Here is a 16,782-nt window from a genome sequence, read left to right as displayed (position 1 = left end):
AAGATGAAAAGGCAGAGGGCTATGTACCAGATGAAGGAACAAGATAAAACCCCAGAAAAACAAGTAAATGAAGTGGAGATAGGCAACCTTCCAGAAAAACAATTCAGAATAATGATAGTGAAGATGATCCAGGACCTCGGAAAAAGAATGGAGGCAAAGATCGAGAAGATGCAAGAAATGTTTAACAAAGACCTAGAAGAATTAAAGAACAAACAGAGATGAACAATACAATAACTGAAATGAAAACTATACTAGAAGGAATCAATAGCAGAATAACTGAGGCAGAAGAACGGATAAGTGACCTGGAAGACAGAATGGTGGAATTCACTGCCACGGAACAGAATAAAGAAAAAGGAATGAAAAGAAATGAAGACAGCCTAAGAGACCTCTGGGACAACATTAAATGTAACAACATTCGCATTATAGGGGTCCCAGAAGGAGAAGAGAGAGAGAAAGGACCAGAGGAAATATTTGAAGAGATGATAGTCGAAAAGTTCCCTAACATGGGAAAGGAAATAGCCACCCAAGTCCAGGAAGCACAGAGAGTCCCATACAGGATGAACCCAAGGAGAAACACGCCGAGACACATAGTAATCAAATTGGCAAAAATTAAAGACAAAGAAAAATTATTGAAAGCAGCAAGGGAAAAACAATAAATAACATACAAGGGAACTCCCATAAGGTTAACAGCTGATTTCTCAGCACAAACTCTACAAGCCAGAAGGGAGTGGCATGACATATTTAAAGTGATGAAAGGGAAGAACCTACAACCAAGATTACTCTACCCGGCAAGGACCTTATTCAGATTCGATGAAGAAATCAAAAGCTTTACAGACAAGCAAAAGCCAAGAGAATTCAGCACCACCAAACCAGCTCTACAACAAATGCTAAAGGAACTTCTCTAAATGGGAAACACAAGAGAAGAAAAGGACCTACAAAAACAAACCCAAAACAATTAAGAAAATGGTCATTGGAACATACATATTGATAATTACCTTAAACGTGAATGGATTAAATGCTCCAACCAAAAGACACAGGCTTGCTGAATGGATACAAAAACAAGACCCATATATATGCTGTCTACAAGAGACCCACTTCAGACCTAGGGACACATACAGACTGAAAGTGAGGGGATGGAAAAAGATATTCCATGCAAATGGAAATCAAAAGAAAGCTGGAGTAGCAATACTCATATCAGATAAAATACTTTAAAATAAAGAATGTTACAAGAGACAAGGAAGGACACTACATAATGATCAAGGGATCAATCCAAGAAGAAGATATAACAATTATAAATATATATGCACCCAACATAGGAGCACCTCAATACATAAGGCAACTGCTAACAGCTATAAAAGAGGGAATCGACAGTAACACAATAACAGTGGGGGACTTTAACACCTCACTTACACCAATGGACAGATCATCCAAAATGAAAATGAATAAGGAAACACAAGCTTTAAATGACACAATAGACCAGATAGATTTAATTGATATTTATAGGACATTCCATCCAAAAACAGCAGATTACACTTTCTTCTCAAGTGCGCACAGAACATTCTCCAGGATAGATCACATCTTGGGTCACAAATCAAGCCTCAGTAAATTTAAGAAAATTGAAATCATATCAAGCATCTTTTCTGACCACAATGCTATGAGATTAGAAATGAATTACAGGGGAAAAAACGTAAAAAACACAAACACATGGAGGCTAAACAATACGTTACTAAATAACTGAGAGATCACTGAAGAAATCAAAGAGGAAATCAGAAAATACCTAGAGACAAATGACAATGAAAACACGACAATCCAAAACCTATGGGATGCAGCAACAGCAATTCTAAGAGGGAAGTTTACAGCAATACAAGCCTACCTCGAGAAACAAGAAAAGTCTCAAACAATCTAACCTTACACCTAAAGGAACTAGAGAAAGAACAAACAAAACCCAAAGTTAGCAGAAGGAAAGAAATCATGAAGATCAGAGCAGAAATAAATGACATAGAAACAAAGAAAACAATAGCAAAGATCAGTAAAACAAAAACCTGGTTCTTTGAGAAGATAAACAAAATTGAAAAACCATTAGCCAGGCTCATCAAGAAAAAGAGGGAGAGGACTCAAATCAATAAAATTAGAAATGAAAAAGGAGAAGTTACAACAGACACCGCAGAAATACAAAGCATCCTAAGAGACTACTACCAGCAACTCTATGCCAATAAAATGGACAACCTGGAAGAAATGGACAAATTCTTAGAAAGGTACAACCTTCCAAGACTGAACCAGGAAGAAACAGAAAATATGAACAGACGGATCACAAGTAATGAAATTGAAACTGTGATTTAAAATCTTCCAACAAACAAAAGTCCAGGACCAGATGGCTTCACAGGTGAATTCTATCAAACATTTAGAGAAGAGCTAACACCCACCCTTCTCAAACCCTTCCAAAAAATTGCAGAGGAAGGGACACTCCCAAACTCATTCTATGAGGCCACCATCACCCTGATACCAAAACCAGACAAGGATGTTACAAAAAAAGAAAATTACAGACCAATATTACTGATGAATATAGACACAAAAGTCCTCTACAAAATACTAGCAAACAGAATCCAACAACACATTAAAAGGATCATACACCATGATCAAGTGGGATTTATCCCAGGGATGCAAGGATTCTTCAATATATGCAAATCAATCCATGTGATACACCATATTAACAAATTGAAGAATAAAAACCATATGATCATCTCAACAGATGCAGAAAAAGCTTTTGACAAAATTCAACACCGATTTATGATAAAAACTCTCCAGGAAGTGGGCATAGAGGAAGCCTACCTCAACATAATAAAGGCCATATATGACAAACCCACAGCAAACATCTTAAAAAAAAAAAAAAAAAAACACAACAGGAAACTTTTCTTTATCTGAAGAAAAGGGGGTCAATCAGAGGGGAGTGAGGGCATGACCAGAGACCTGCGAGGGCCCCCGACGGGGGGCAGGAACAGGAGGAGAAGACGTGAGGCCCGCAGGCAGGCCTCCCACGCGGCCAAGGCCCCGGGCACGCAGACCACCTGCAGACAGAACACACGGAGAGCAGTCAGCATCCTCGGAGCAGGCAAGACGTGGGCACCTCGGGCTCAGGGTCGTCCTGAGCGCTCCCGTGACCTGCATTAACACGCCAGTCTCACAACAACCTGTGTGGTGGGGACTCGCGCCGGGTTCACTCAGCACCTCCTCTGTGACAAGCACTGTTCTTAGTTCCCGGGCCCTGGCGCTGCAGCAGGGAGGTAAACAGACCACCCCTACCCCAGAAAGACCTCTTAAAGGTGTCGTGATTACTTATGAGAAGAAACTACCTGAAATACCACTCAGCTGGCACGTGGTGAGTGCTAGAAAGTAAAAGTTATTATTACTGCTGAGACATAAAATAACCCTAACAGCACTACAAAGAAAATAACACGGACCCTGGAGGAGGGAGTGCTTAATTCCCTGTGGAAGAGCTTCACAGGGAGCTCACTCACGTTCCCGGTTTAAGACATTTTCCCATCTTCACATTTATATTACATCATTTATTGATACTGACAGCTTTTTGGTACTGTAGAATATAAGTGACAGGAATTATTCCCTTTGTATATCTTGGAAGCAGATGGTTTATTTTCATTAATTTAATTCCACATGTAAATGTATGGCAGCTCGGGATGAGAATTAAAAAAGAATGACAGCTTTAATTTTTCACTTGCAAACGTGTTGTTTTGAATGGCCAGCCCGTGCTATACATGATGGAACCAGCTGTGTGATCCCAGATACGTCATTTAACCTCTTCTGCCTTCACCTCCCCTATCCATAGCGTGAGGGTAATAATGCTTGACCCCCTGCCCTCGAAGAGGCTAAATTGAGAGCTGGGCGAGAAGGTGACTGCTGACAGTGTTGCAAGGACCCAGCCCCGGAGGCTTCTCCAGGGATTCTGCCCGGTTCCCCCGAGCGTTTCCACCCTCCCGCATCGCTGCCAGTAAACGATGACCGAGGGCTGACCAGGTAAATACGGAGAGTGGCCACCTCTCAGGTTGGGCAGGGATTGGCTGGAAAGGGCCATGAGAGGATTTTCTGAGGTGATGAGAATGGTCTGTGATATATCTTGATATGGGTTTGGGTGAGACACATGTATTTGTCAAAACTTATCAAATGGTAACTTAAGGTTTGTGTATTTCACCCCATATACTTTTTACCAAAGAAAAGTAAACAAACTTTGAAGTCTAATTAATGATATGCATGCTAAAGTATTAATCGGTAAAATGCACAGAAATCTGCAACTTATTTTGAACGACACAAAAAAAACAAGATGGATCAATGGATGGATAGGAGGCTGGATAGCCAAACATTATAGAAGCTAGACGGTGGGTTTGCAGTGTTCGCTGTAAAATTCTCTCCACTCTTCTGTATGTTTGAATATTTTTATAATGAAAGGTTGGAGAGGCAGGGAATGGCTGATACAAAGAATAAGTTCCAGAAGAGTTCAAAAGCGTAAGAACAGCAAAGGTAGGGGAACGCGCTCGCTGCCTTTGAGAGACTCGCACCTGGCTGGAGGGAGACCAGAACACAAGCAATGACGACTCGGAGTGAAAGGGGCTCCTCAGAAGTCACCCGGGCCTCTGAGACAACAAAGGGGGGCCCCAGTCACCCAGTCTAGGAAGGCTTCCCAGAGTGACCACGGAGCAGAAACCCCAGAATACGTTAACTGCAGAAGAGGAGGCAAAGGCAGGAACAGAAGTTAGCAAGTCGGCTCCTAGTGAGAGGAGATGGTTTATCCTCAAGTTTAGAGAGACAGCACGAACGTCCAGGAAACTGAAACTAGTTCCTAACGGTCAACGTGACGAGAGTTTAAGGGGAGAGGTGGCTGAGGCTGAGGCTTGGGGCAGAGGCCAGGGATACGGGGCCTGGGGCGCAGGGACAGCAGGGGTTTCCAAAGAAGAACCCTGAGGATCTGTGCTTCGGAAAGAAGAAGCAAGTTTGTAATGAATAATGGACACGTGGTTACCGTTTGGGCTTCTCTGAGAAAAGGAAGAGATATTTTCCAGTTGCTAAGCTGTGAAGGCAAGGTAAATCACAGGAGATGTGAAAATTTTTACCACCATGTACTCTGCAATTTTCTGTCATTCAATGTTAGTTCGCTTGTTCAAACATCAACCAACCCCTTTAACCATTTAATTAACTTCAGAATACCAGATGAAGGTATTTCATGTCAGGGAGGCAGTTTCTACCTAATCCATATGTGTTTGCTCCGGAAAATAGAAGGGAAAAGGAAGAAAGGATGCGATTAAGGTAGGATCATCAAAATTCCCCAAAGACTCAGAGACACAAAACGCAATGACCATAAAAGAAAAGAATGATTAGGTGAACCATACTAAAATGAAGAACTTCTGTTCATCCAAGGACATGGCTGAGAGAGTGTAAAGGCAGCCGGGTAGAGTAGGAGGGGATATTCACACCACACAGTTCCAGCAAAGAACTTACACTCAGGATCAAAGACACCCTGCAAGTCAGGAGAGAGGGGCAGACAGAGACAGAGAAAGAGACAGACACACAGAGACAGAGAGAAACAGAGACAGAGAGAAGGCAGAACACCCACTGGGAAAAAAAGGACAAAGGGCTGGTACGACAAAGGGCCTGAGTATCCAAAACCACATGAAAGGTGTTCAACTTCGCTGGTCATCAGGGAAATGCAAATTAAACCCTGGCGTTAGAGCACTACACGCCACCTCCCTACCGTGGATAAAATGATTACGCTGGCACAGAGCAGAGGGGACTTGGGGCAGCCGTCACTCTCACACGGTGACTGTGTAACTGGATTTTGGAAAAGTAGTTCTGAAGCCGAATGCCTGTGGCCCCGTGGCCCAGCATCCGATCCTGGAGACCCTCACGGTGATGGCGGCCTCGGCCCACCAGAGCCAGGAGCCCCGGGACAGCACCGTCCTCAGCAGCGCCCGGGAGCGCCCAAGCTCCCACTGGATGCCTGGCTCACCTCGCTCCTACGTCAAAAGCATGTAAACACCCCGAAATCCCACCAGCTTGCTCTCCCTGTTCTGTCTTTGTCTTTGGTCTCCCCAGACGGTATAATTTCTCTAACTTTATTAAATGACCTGATTTATTTCCACTTACTACTCTCGAAGCCCTCCCCGCCGACACACGCACAATATATCCCCCCTTTGATCAGTGCCACTCACTAACCACAAACAGACCAGCTCCTCTGCCGCATGCTGCCTCACTTAATTCTTAGAACAACTTTTCATGGTTAAGGACCACCTCCACTGCTTACCCAGGAGGAAGCTGAGGCATGTGAAGGACAAATAGCAAGTAAACAGTGAAGCCAAAGTTTAACACGGGTCTTATGACACCCAAGCTACGTGTGCCTTAGAACTAGGAAACAGCATCTGTCTTTAAGAGGGAGTGCACAGGCTCTAAGTGTTGAACCCACAGAAAACACTGGGCTGGATGGATGGATCCTAGATGGTAATGCCTCTGAACCTGCAAATGCTTCTCTTCATTCATGCATTCCAGGATACGCTTCCCGAGATCTGATCATTGTTAAGAGCACAGGGGATACAAAGGTGCATCCTGTGCTCCATTATCTTCCTTTGCGTGTTCTTCACGCATGATTGGGACAAAAATTTCACAGTGGTGTCAAATTAAAAGTGGAAGAAATTTTTAGGCTTTCTGAACACTGGTTATCTAATGTGTCTCTTCTGCAAATAAAAAAGATAAACATTTCTGGGGTCAAACCTACTTAAATTCCCTACCTTTGGTGGTGAGAATTTTTGAGGTGACTTCCAGTTTCTCCAGTGGCTCCATCCCAATATTTTCCAGTTTCACAACAAGGTGCTGAGTTTCTCCGTTGTAAAGCTGGACTGACACGTTAGTGGATACTTCATCACCAGAGGAAGGTTGCAGTGAATGTGCAGACCTAAAATAATAGTAATAATTATAATAAATTTTAGAAACACAGAAAAAAACAAAGAAAACCAGTGGCATTTTAGAATTATTCACATCACCACACTTAAACATTTCAGAAACAGGGACTAGGGAGCCTTGGCTTTAACACGGAATCAGTACCCAGCGTCCAGGAACTCAAGGGCAAATTGCCACATCATGAGCGCTGTCTACATGCAGATGCGCCCTGGGTCACCGACCTCTCATCCACGGGATCGCTCTCACTGGGCCTTACTTTCTCAAGCGTGTGTGAAGCAAAAAAAATTCTTAATGATTGGATTATGGTGAGGACAATAGTGAAACAATGAATTAATTCAAATGATCCATGAGTGTGCTGCTCTCTTTGAAATTTTTTTAAATCTCATGCTCAGAAATGGCCTGGGAAAATCCACTGATTTAAGAAGAAAACTTAAATGAACCACTCCAAATGATAACATGGGAAGTGGAGGAAAACAAAGAAAAATGAAAAGCACATACAACAGCCTCCACATCACAGGTAAAATCGACGAGCAATGCTGGCAGCTCCTGACGGGACCCAGGGCAGCTGGCGGGTCCTCGGTACTGGTCAGCTGGGGCGCTGGACCAGAGGCCCTGAGCCTCGCCTGACACTCCCTTGAGGCTCCAGCACTACAGCCCTGGTCTGAGGCTCCAGCCTGAGTCCTACTGACTGTCCCTCAATCCACAGTGCTCATTACCCTGGTGTCTCCTTCCCAACCCACAGGCAGCAAACCCACTTCCAGGCAAGGAGGGACCGGTGACCACAGGGAAAGGGCTCTAGAGGCACAGTGGGGACGAAAGCCAGCCAACAACGAGGGAGGTGCGTGTGCGGGAGGTGGGGTTAAAAAGTGCATCCAAACCACATTTTCCGAAAATAACAGCATAAAGAATCAACGTGAATTCCTTTGCATTTTATACCTTTAAAGTTGTTCAGGAGTCAAGAAATAAACTTTCTCTGTCAAGGAAGGAAAAGTGACTCCCGTCCTCACTATAAATGACTTCTTTCCACATTTTAACAGGTAGTCCTTCTCAAGTGAAAGCTGTTTGTAGTCAATTTGAATTTGCAGAGAAGGTGTTTAGGAAAACTAAAACACAGCCGACACAAATTACTCTGCCTCTCAAGCAAAGAGGATGCCAGCCCCTCCAGTACGGTGGGAAAAGGAGGAGGGAGAAAGCAGAGAAACATGCAGCCTGGCCGCAGGCCTGGCCCGGACACAGGCGCTGACTGTCCCAAAGCACAGCGTCCCACCCATCAGAGCCCCGAGCTGGGATGAGACGAGGCTGGCACTGAGAAGGGGCCCATTAAGTAAGTGACTGAGCTTTTGAAACATTTCAGAAAATACCAAGATACATTTTATAAAAACAGCCCAAAGGGTAAACATTAAAGCATTATTCATATGAGCAAAAACTGAGACAATCCCAAATTCCAAAAGCAAGGAAATGAATGGTGATGAGATTTTGAGATACCTTTACGATGTAATTTTTTAAGCAATTAAAATAGAAATTTTTAGCTTATGTTATATGTTTATGCAAGAAGTAATCTATGATAGTATATAAAATATAGTACGATCTCAACTATTCAAACATTTTTTTTAATGGATAAACAGTGGAAGGAAACACCAGAAGGCATTAATAGTAATTCACTCTGAGATTTCCCTTTCTTCTTTATGCTTTCCTATAATGCCAAAGGAAAAAAAGAAAAAAGACTATTTTTTAGAAGATAAGACTTTTTCCTAAATTCTCTAAAACCTCAACTGTTTCTCACCAAAATTACCATTCCAAAGCCTAATTTCACATTTTGTTCTGACCTTGGTAAGAAACACTTCAACTATATTCCAGCTTGCTGCAAGCAGAGCACACTGCCTACTGGTGACCTCGAAGAAACCCTTCGCCTCTATTCTGGTCATAAGGATCACAGGTTAACTCAGACTCTTGGGGCCGCCGGAGAAGGTGTACTGAACAGCACTCCTAGGTGCCCCTCTTGGCCGCAAGCAGACCCAGCGCTGAGCATGCTCTACCTGGGCAGAGACGTGCTGATCTGCAGTCTGGGCAGAGCAGGGATGACTTCCACCGTGGAGCCGCTGGTCTTTAATCCCGGGAGGTTGTCCAGCAAACAGTCGCTAAAGACACCGAAGACCGTGGTGTGGTAACCTGGGGACAAAACGCAAAGCTTCACCATCTGAAAAGGCTTCATGAGACACCCACGCCTCAAGGCAGCCCCGGGGTGACAGGAACGCAGGGTCCCTTTCCGAGCTGAGTTGAGATTTAGGCCCCGTCGCCTGCCAGGCTCGCCCAGAGCTCCCACACTCAACCCCAAGACCCTCCGTTTCCTTGAGCAGAGGTGCCAGCAGCACCTGCGTGCCCACTTCACAAGGCTGGCTGCGTCCAAGCGACAGTGTATAAACTGTAAATCTCACAGAACTTAATAATGAGTGCCTCATCCTTCTATTAATTTGCTTTTCAAATTTATCCATCTCTAAAATGAAAGTGATAGCTTGTATTCCTTTCCAGGACATAATGTAACTTAATAAGTATTTGAAAAAAATGATTCAAAATCTTCTGTTGAGAGATGAAAGTTCAAGAGTCAATTATCGTTTTTATAGCTGTTACGTGATATGGCAAGTCTGCTCAATGTGTACAAGTACTATAATATAAGATTAGCAAAAAAAAAAAAAAAAAGATTAGCAAAATTTCCATGGGTTAGATAAGCACTTGAAATTGTTTAAGCAAAGCTTTAAAATGGCTTTTGAAATTTTGAGATAATTATTATAAACAACATTCACTGTGTAACAAAATCAAATAATACTCAATGGCTAAATGCCTAGGGTGACAATTTTTCTGCATTCATATTAAGTGGCTACACACTCAACAAGAAGCAAGCTGGCACCTGATACAGCCTCATCAAGGCTCCCCTTTACCTTCTGCCAGTTCCAACTGGCCCCTCAACTTAAAATAACTCCAGTTCACAGCACCCACATTTCCTTTTTTTTAAAGTATGTTCCTTCTAAGACTCCTTTAATTTAACTTGCGAACATTTTCCTCCCCAGAAACCCACAGCTGGCACGAAGCCCTGTCATACTGTTCTTTCTATGAAACCTGATAGGATGTGGCTTTGTCTACGAAGCAACCTTTGTTTCCAGTTTCTTAATTAAAATCAATCATTTTCCTTTCCTCGCCCATTGCTGAAGGTGACTGCAAATAAACTGAAAATCTGATGACAATCCTGTGTGTTATGTCCAGTGACACTTCACACATAAGGCTCCCCAAACAGTGGACACCAACCAGTCTGTCCCAGGGACCTCTGTCACCGAGCTTCACTACTCACCCGTGGACATACTGGTCCTCGGCCGTGTGTCACTCTGAATCAAGCCTTTCGGTCCTGGCTACTTCTCTCTCATCTGTCTCCTCTGCTCTATTCCCAGCCGCAGCTGGGGTCCGATGTCTGACATCTTCTCCCTGGACTACGGCTGGAGCTTCCTAGTTGGTCTCCTTCCTCCTGTCCTGCCCGCCTCCAGCCCGCTCTCCAACACAGCAGCCTGGAGCGGCTCTGAACCGCCCGTCAGACCATCGCTCTCCTCTCTTCAAATAACGCAGCAGCCCACCCTGCCCTCAGCAAGACTCACGAGGCCCTCTGGGTCGGCCCTGTCTGCCTTCCCAGCCTCATCACCACACCCCTCTGCCTTAGACCAGTTAATTCTGAGCCCCCCTCCAGCTCCCTCTGCACCCTGTTCTCTCTTACCACCAGGTAAGTAAGAGCCTGGACCAGATGTTCTTCCTGCCTGGATCCCTTACTCCCCATCCCACTCATTCGGAGAACCCCTAGTTCGCCTCCAAACCTCAGGGTCACTTCTCAGGAGAAGCCCCCTCCACCCACCTCCCGTTCTGGGTCGCCCCTCCCCCACTGCCCACAAGCCGGGGCCCGGCCCATCTCAGCACTGCCTGCCACGCACCCTCACCTAGGACGCTGCTGCCTCACCGCTCGACAGAGAGCACCTCTCCCAGTGAATGTCTGTTCTTTCAGCCACCAAACAGCTAAGACTACTACGTGCCAGGTGTGAGGATCCGGCCGGGCAAGACAGACGAGGCTGGCAAGGAAAAGGCCAACAAGCCGCCGCGATCAGTGACGTGAAGGAGGGCCCGATCCAGCAGAGGGAAGCTGAGGACGAGCTCCAGGGGGAAAGGAAGACTGGGCTAGGCACTGGAGAAGCACCAGGGCCACCACGTCTGGAGGCACACCAACAGCAGGAAAGCATGGCGTGTTTCCAGGACAGGAGCCGTATGAGCCGGCAGAGATGAGCAGGGCCCGAGCGCACAGGGCTCCGCAGCCAGGGTAAGCGTGCAGCCCTGATGGAAAGCGCGTGGTGAAGGCGCTAAGACTTCCCGTCCACAGATGACAGGACCAGATCTGCCCTGTGCAAAGGTCACGTGGCTGCAATACGGAAAGAGTGAGGGCAGAAACACCAGTCCTGATGCTTCTGTGACAAACTCTAGAAGAGGGTCATGTTCTGCCAGACCAGAGCGGCTGTGCAGGTGGAGAGGGCGCTGATGACACGGTCAGTATTGTAGGGGGGAGTGAGGAGGAGACAGGAGCAGGGAAGGATGACTCCCAGTGCCCGGGCAGGGCAACTGGCCAGACGGCAATGCCCTCACTGGGACGGGACCACAGCGGGAAGGGCAGCTTGGGGGATGAGGTGACAGGCTCCAGTTGGGACATGCTGTATGTGACGTGCCCACGAGACAGCCAGGAAGATGGGTGGGAAGCGGCTGGATGTGCAGGTCCAGGAAAGGGGTCTGGACAGGAGATGTGGCCCTGGAATCAGCAGCATGGAGATGGGACCTGAAGCCGGGAAAGTAGATGAGTCTGATGGGATTGCCGAGAGACAGCAGGTAGAGAAAGGAGGGGAGGAGAGAGGAAGGGTGGGAGGGGGTGGGGGAGGGAGGAGAGGCAAGGGGAAGCAGGAGGGTGGGAGGGAAGGACAGAGTTGGGCGCAGACTGAAGGGTCGGGCTGAAGAAGAAGTGTCTGCAGAAGACACTGCCCCAGAATGACAGGCAGGAGAGGAGGCAGAGACGCGAGGGTGACCAGGCGAGCGCACCCAGGAAGGAGGCGGGCAGCGGTGCCAAAGGCTGCTGAGCAGTGGAGTTGGACAAAATCTGAAATGTAGGCACCGGATTTAGCCGGAAAAATACTGCCAGCGGCCTCCGTGACAGCAGTTTTGGTGAGGTGATGGCTGGATGGGCAGGATGCGGTGGGTTAGAGAACCAGCACAGAGGTGGAAGAGTGGATTCAGCGTGTACAGACAGCTCTCTGAAGAGGTCTGCTCAGAAGGAGAGACAGTAGATGAGGCCACAGCGAGAGGAAATCGTGGGCTCGGGGTGAGGGGGTGGGCAGGGGGTTTTAACCGCAGTGGGAGAACCTTGGAGCGTGTTTGCAGGCTCCGGGGAAGACAGACAGGAGCGCGGGGGGTGCCCTCCACATCCCGCACGCTCTACGTGGTTCGCGGCGTGTCCCACAGCACCGCCATCCATCCGTGACCTGTTAACGGGCGAAGACCGGAATGCCGGGCGGCACAGGAGCCAGCAGCCCCCGAACCTGCTTACCATTCACAGCAATCGTCCCCGTCGTCTGCGGGACCCCAACAAGCGTCACTGGGTAAAGACCAGACTCAGCCGGGAGGGAGAGCGCCGCGGGGAGAGATTCAAACTCCACTCCACTCGTGAGCAGCCCCTGGAGCAGGTGACAGAGGACGGCAGTGAGCACGGCCCTAACCCAATCCCAAAGCCGCCGCTCTTGGTCAGTCCCCGACTGGACCCCAAGCATCGTGCCCCGCCCACAGGAGAGCCCCGTCTGAGAGACTCTCAGAAGGAAAAGGCTCATTGGCGGCTCTTAAAAAAGTCCACAGGGAATTGTAGAGACGTCCTCGTAGTGCGATGAACACAAAACTATCTCGAAACGGACAGCACTGTGGGTGCTTGAACAACAATTCCATCTTTAATATTAGCCCCGCTCGATGTATTTTTAATATTTGTTCTGCTTTCTTGTTTTACCAAGTTGGAATGTAAATAAAAAGAAAAAATAAAATATTTTATTTACAAACAAAATGAAAACCATGAAGTGTGGAAATAGATCGTCAGTGAATATCCTTCCACCAATGCATCTGTGAATTATCAGTTCATTTCACTAAGCACCAGGCCCTATGCTTGACGGCGAACGACACAGGCTCCCTGGCCTCCAGGAGCTGCCCCGTGATTGCAGGACCTCTCAGCGCTCAGGACCTTCTCCTCAACACTGTAACAGAGGCCCCATCCAGCACAACAGCCAAGAGGAGAAAGAAATGGCATGAAGACAATTATTCACACACACAAAAACTGTGGAAAACCCTGTGGAACCTACAAGGAAAACTGAACTAACAAGAGCACTTAGCCAAGTAACAAAGTCAGCATTAAAAAAGCAAAAGTATTTCTATAATCTAGCAATAAACAAAACATATTAGAAAACAAAATATTACAAATATCATTAACAAGAGGTCAAAAACATCCCCTATCTTGGAATAAGTCTAATGAGTGGTCTGTGAGATTCCCGCACTGAAATCTACAGAAGATGGCTGAGATACATTAAAGAAGACGTAAATGTAGGAGGGATCCTGAATTCTTCCCGGGGGGGCTGTTTTCTGCAGTGCTATGGTCGAAGCAATCCTGAAACTATCTTAGGTCTATCCCAGGAGCAAGCAGACGAGAAGCGTGCTAATGTTGCTGGGAGCCCAGGTTCTCACACTGGAGGGAAGGACGCCGATGCGGAATGGAGGAAGGCGAGAAGAACCCTACGGAGACCGACTAGAATTGGAGGGATGGCTGTGAAGTCAGAATGTATGAAGTCTGTATTTGGATTGTGTATACGCATGCCTAAGGGCACACGTATATGCATGTACATACACGTGCAGATGTACGCACGTAGGTACGTGTGTAAGCACGTGTCTACGTGTGCATGCATGCACACTTTTCCTAACTCTGTCTACAGAAAGCACCCAGAAGCAAAGGCTCTCCAATGACAATGAGCACACCTGTGCCCAGAGTCTGAGCAAAAGCATGAAATGATCTAACCATGTGTGAAACAGATGTCGGGGCCAAGAATGGAAGCAGAGAAACCAATTAGATGGCTATTGTCTCCAGGCAAAATATATTGGCATTTGATTTCCTTTTAAAATAGCTAAAGCAAATACGGCCAACTGTGAGCATTTGCTAAATGTGAACGGTGGATATACAAGGGCTTATTATTCCCTGTAACATTTCATATGCCTGAAATATTCCATAATTTAATTTTTAAATTCTGAACATGATTTGTGGGCTATCTCCTAGTGGTAACTTATTTTATTCTTTGTTCTTCCTCATTTTTTATAAAAAGCACATATTACTTTTCAACCAGATATAAATGAAAGCTTCTTTTTAAGACTAAAAATATGTATAAGAAAGAACAGCAGGCATATGATACTTTAACCACTTTGGGGGAAATTCTCGAAACAACTATTATTCCTGGTTTAGGCCAAGAGACAGAAAGTCACTAAAGGGCCTGACCAAGAGCTAAAACCTAAGGTTGGCACATTCTTGTGCAACAGGAGGAGGAGGGAACACTCATCCTTACAGGTCATTCTTGGAGTGACCTCAAGGTGGTAAGCTTAATATTCAGCTGAATTTCTAAGAACTCCAACAGATTTGGGAAAACCATGCCTCACGCCGGAGGCCTAAACATCATCTTCGATAACTCCCAGTCTGCCTCTGAGCTCCCGCTCACCCTGTGTCCTCAGTGGGGCCTCCCCTAACTCTCCACACGGCTCCTGCAGCCCCTCGTGCACCCCACCACGGCTCTGACCAAGGTCACAGCAGGGGCCAGCCAGGCCTGACGCGCGGCGCGGGCACTCAGCAGGACACCTGTACGGACAGACCGCCTCCCACCCTGAACACGAGTCATAAAACCCCAAAGGAAGGCGTCGCCCAGCTCAGCACCATCCTTCGCACAGTGCCGAAAACTTACAAAGCGGTTCTATACAATAATAAGCACAGAGAAGACTTGAGGACTGCAATCCACCCGCTGGCGGAGGGCTCTGCTCTGGAAACACTAGGTCTAGCTTGGAGAGCCATATGAATCTCCTTCCCGCTCACTGCAGAATTAGGGGAGCAGTTCCAATGGACAGCACTGCAAAAAGTGAGCCTCTAACGCCGTACACAAACACAGAAACAGAACATCAGATTTCAAACCCGAGGGAAACTTCGTATTTGCAGTGCAGTCATTTATTCTCTTATGAATAAAGAGCTCACTCTTCCCTTAGGCCTTGATCATCTTATCATCTTGTAGCAGTGCAGTAACAGTGATATTGAGTGGTGGGCACAATACAGGGTTTGTAACCTCGCTAATCTCATGTAAATTTCAATATAATTATTTCAAATCTTATATGCAATCAACTAAGCTCTGTGTGTGTTCAAATCCGAGATGTCTTTGTTCATTGACTCACACATCTCACTGAGTACCAAGCACTAAAGACACGGGAATGTCAAGACGTAGTCTTCACTCACAAAAAGATTATAATCTTTGGCAAAACAAATATTAAAAACAGACATAGATTATAGGCAGTATGCCTCAAATATTAAAAAACTTACTTTAATGGTAAGTTGATGTTTAGCCCAAAAGGGTCAAATGATTCATGATACATACCATGTTTTCAACTCGGAGTTCAAATGGCATTGGGTTATATACCATCAGCTGAACTTCACACACATCTCCTTGAACCCACTGGAAATCTAGAAATACATACACACAAAAGAATCCACATTTTAGCTGGTGTTTTTGCATGTTTCACATGGTTTCAGATTACTCCTCTGGCAATTTATTTTTTCCAATGAAGCAGTGGGCATTTTGATCATCCTGAGATACACAGTTTAAAGCTATTTTACTGCTAGCTTTCTCCAATGCAAAGCACATCATCCCTGCCACTTGGATGCCTTGTGACTGATGCCTCCCTCCCTCAGTGCCAATCGCAGCTGCACGAAACTGGAATCAATCCAGACAGCACTATTCTTGGTGTAGAGCCATACGTCACACAGACCTTTGCAGGCCCAGAGGCTGGTACTTAGGAAGATGGCTCTGTGGTCAATATTAAGTGGCACATAGCGTGGTTTCTCTTTCCCCTCCCTAAGTTTGTGAGAGAAGACGGTGGCTTCTCTTCCCTGCCCACTCCCAGGCCAGCTGCAGTCCAACACCTGCGGGAGGCAGAATTCTGGGATGACCCCCAAGACTCCCGGCCCCTGGTGTACAAGCTGTGTCATCCTCTCCCCCCGAGTGTGGATATGACGATAGGCTATGCTATATAACAAAGGGGAAGGGGGTTTCCATATGTGATGAGGGCCCCCAAGCAGTAGGCTTTGACTTAATCAATGGGAGATTATCCTAGGAGAGCCTGGCCTACTCAGGTGAGCCCTTGGAAGGGAACATACCCATCCTGAGTGAAAAGATTCAAAGCATGAGAGGATGTACAGAGGAGGCCATGTGGCCAGGACCCAAGAGCAGCCGTTGTGAGCTGAAAGTGGTCCAGCTGACAGCCAGCAAGAGAACAGAGACGTCAGTCCTACAACCACAAGGAATGGATGAAGAACCTGAGGGAGCCTGGAAACAGATCCTTCCCAGTCGAGCCTCCAGATGAGAACACAGCCCCACCTGACACCTGGATTTCAGCCTGCAAGACTCTGAGCAGAGGACCCAGCTAACACATGCTGGACTCATGACAGTAACAGTGAGAAAATAAACTTGTGTTCTTTAA

At 46.4% G+C, this 16,782-nt stretch overlaps 1 protein-coding gene across 7 annotated transcripts in view; it reads right to left on the bottom strand.

Moving 5' to 3' along the window:
• TRAPPC9 (trafficking protein particle complex 9) overlaps window positions 1-16,782 on the bottom strand; it is a 549,215-nt gene that overhangs the window by 371,318 nt on the left and 161,115 nt on the right. For all 7 annotated transcript variants that reach the window (XM_036830233.1, XM_036830236.1, XM_036830234.1 and 4 more), the window contains 4 exons: window positions 15,681-15,766; window positions 12,575-12,701; window positions 8,994-9,126; window positions 6,789-6,952 (listed from right to left, as the gene is read on the bottom strand). In XM_036830233.1, coding sequence (XP_036686128.1) covers window positions 6,789-6,952; window positions 8,994-9,126; window positions 12,575-12,701; window positions 15,681-15,766 — 510 coding nt within the window. The remainder of the gene's footprint in view (window positions 1-6,788; window positions 6,953-8,993; window positions 9,127-12,574; window positions 12,702-15,680; window positions 15,767-16,782) is intronic.

The sequence above is a fragment of the Balaenoptera musculus genome, chromosome 17, assembly GCF_009873245.2.
Source record: "Balaenoptera musculus isolate JJ_BM4_2016_0621 chromosome 17, mBalMus1.pri.v3, whole genome shotgun sequence".
Taxonomy (NCBI): Eukaryota; Metazoa; Chordata; class Mammalia; order Artiodactyla; family Balaenopteridae; genus Balaenoptera; species Balaenoptera musculus.
Note: the sequence above shows the minus strand (reverse complement) of the source record. Positions and strands in the feature narration are given on the sequence as shown.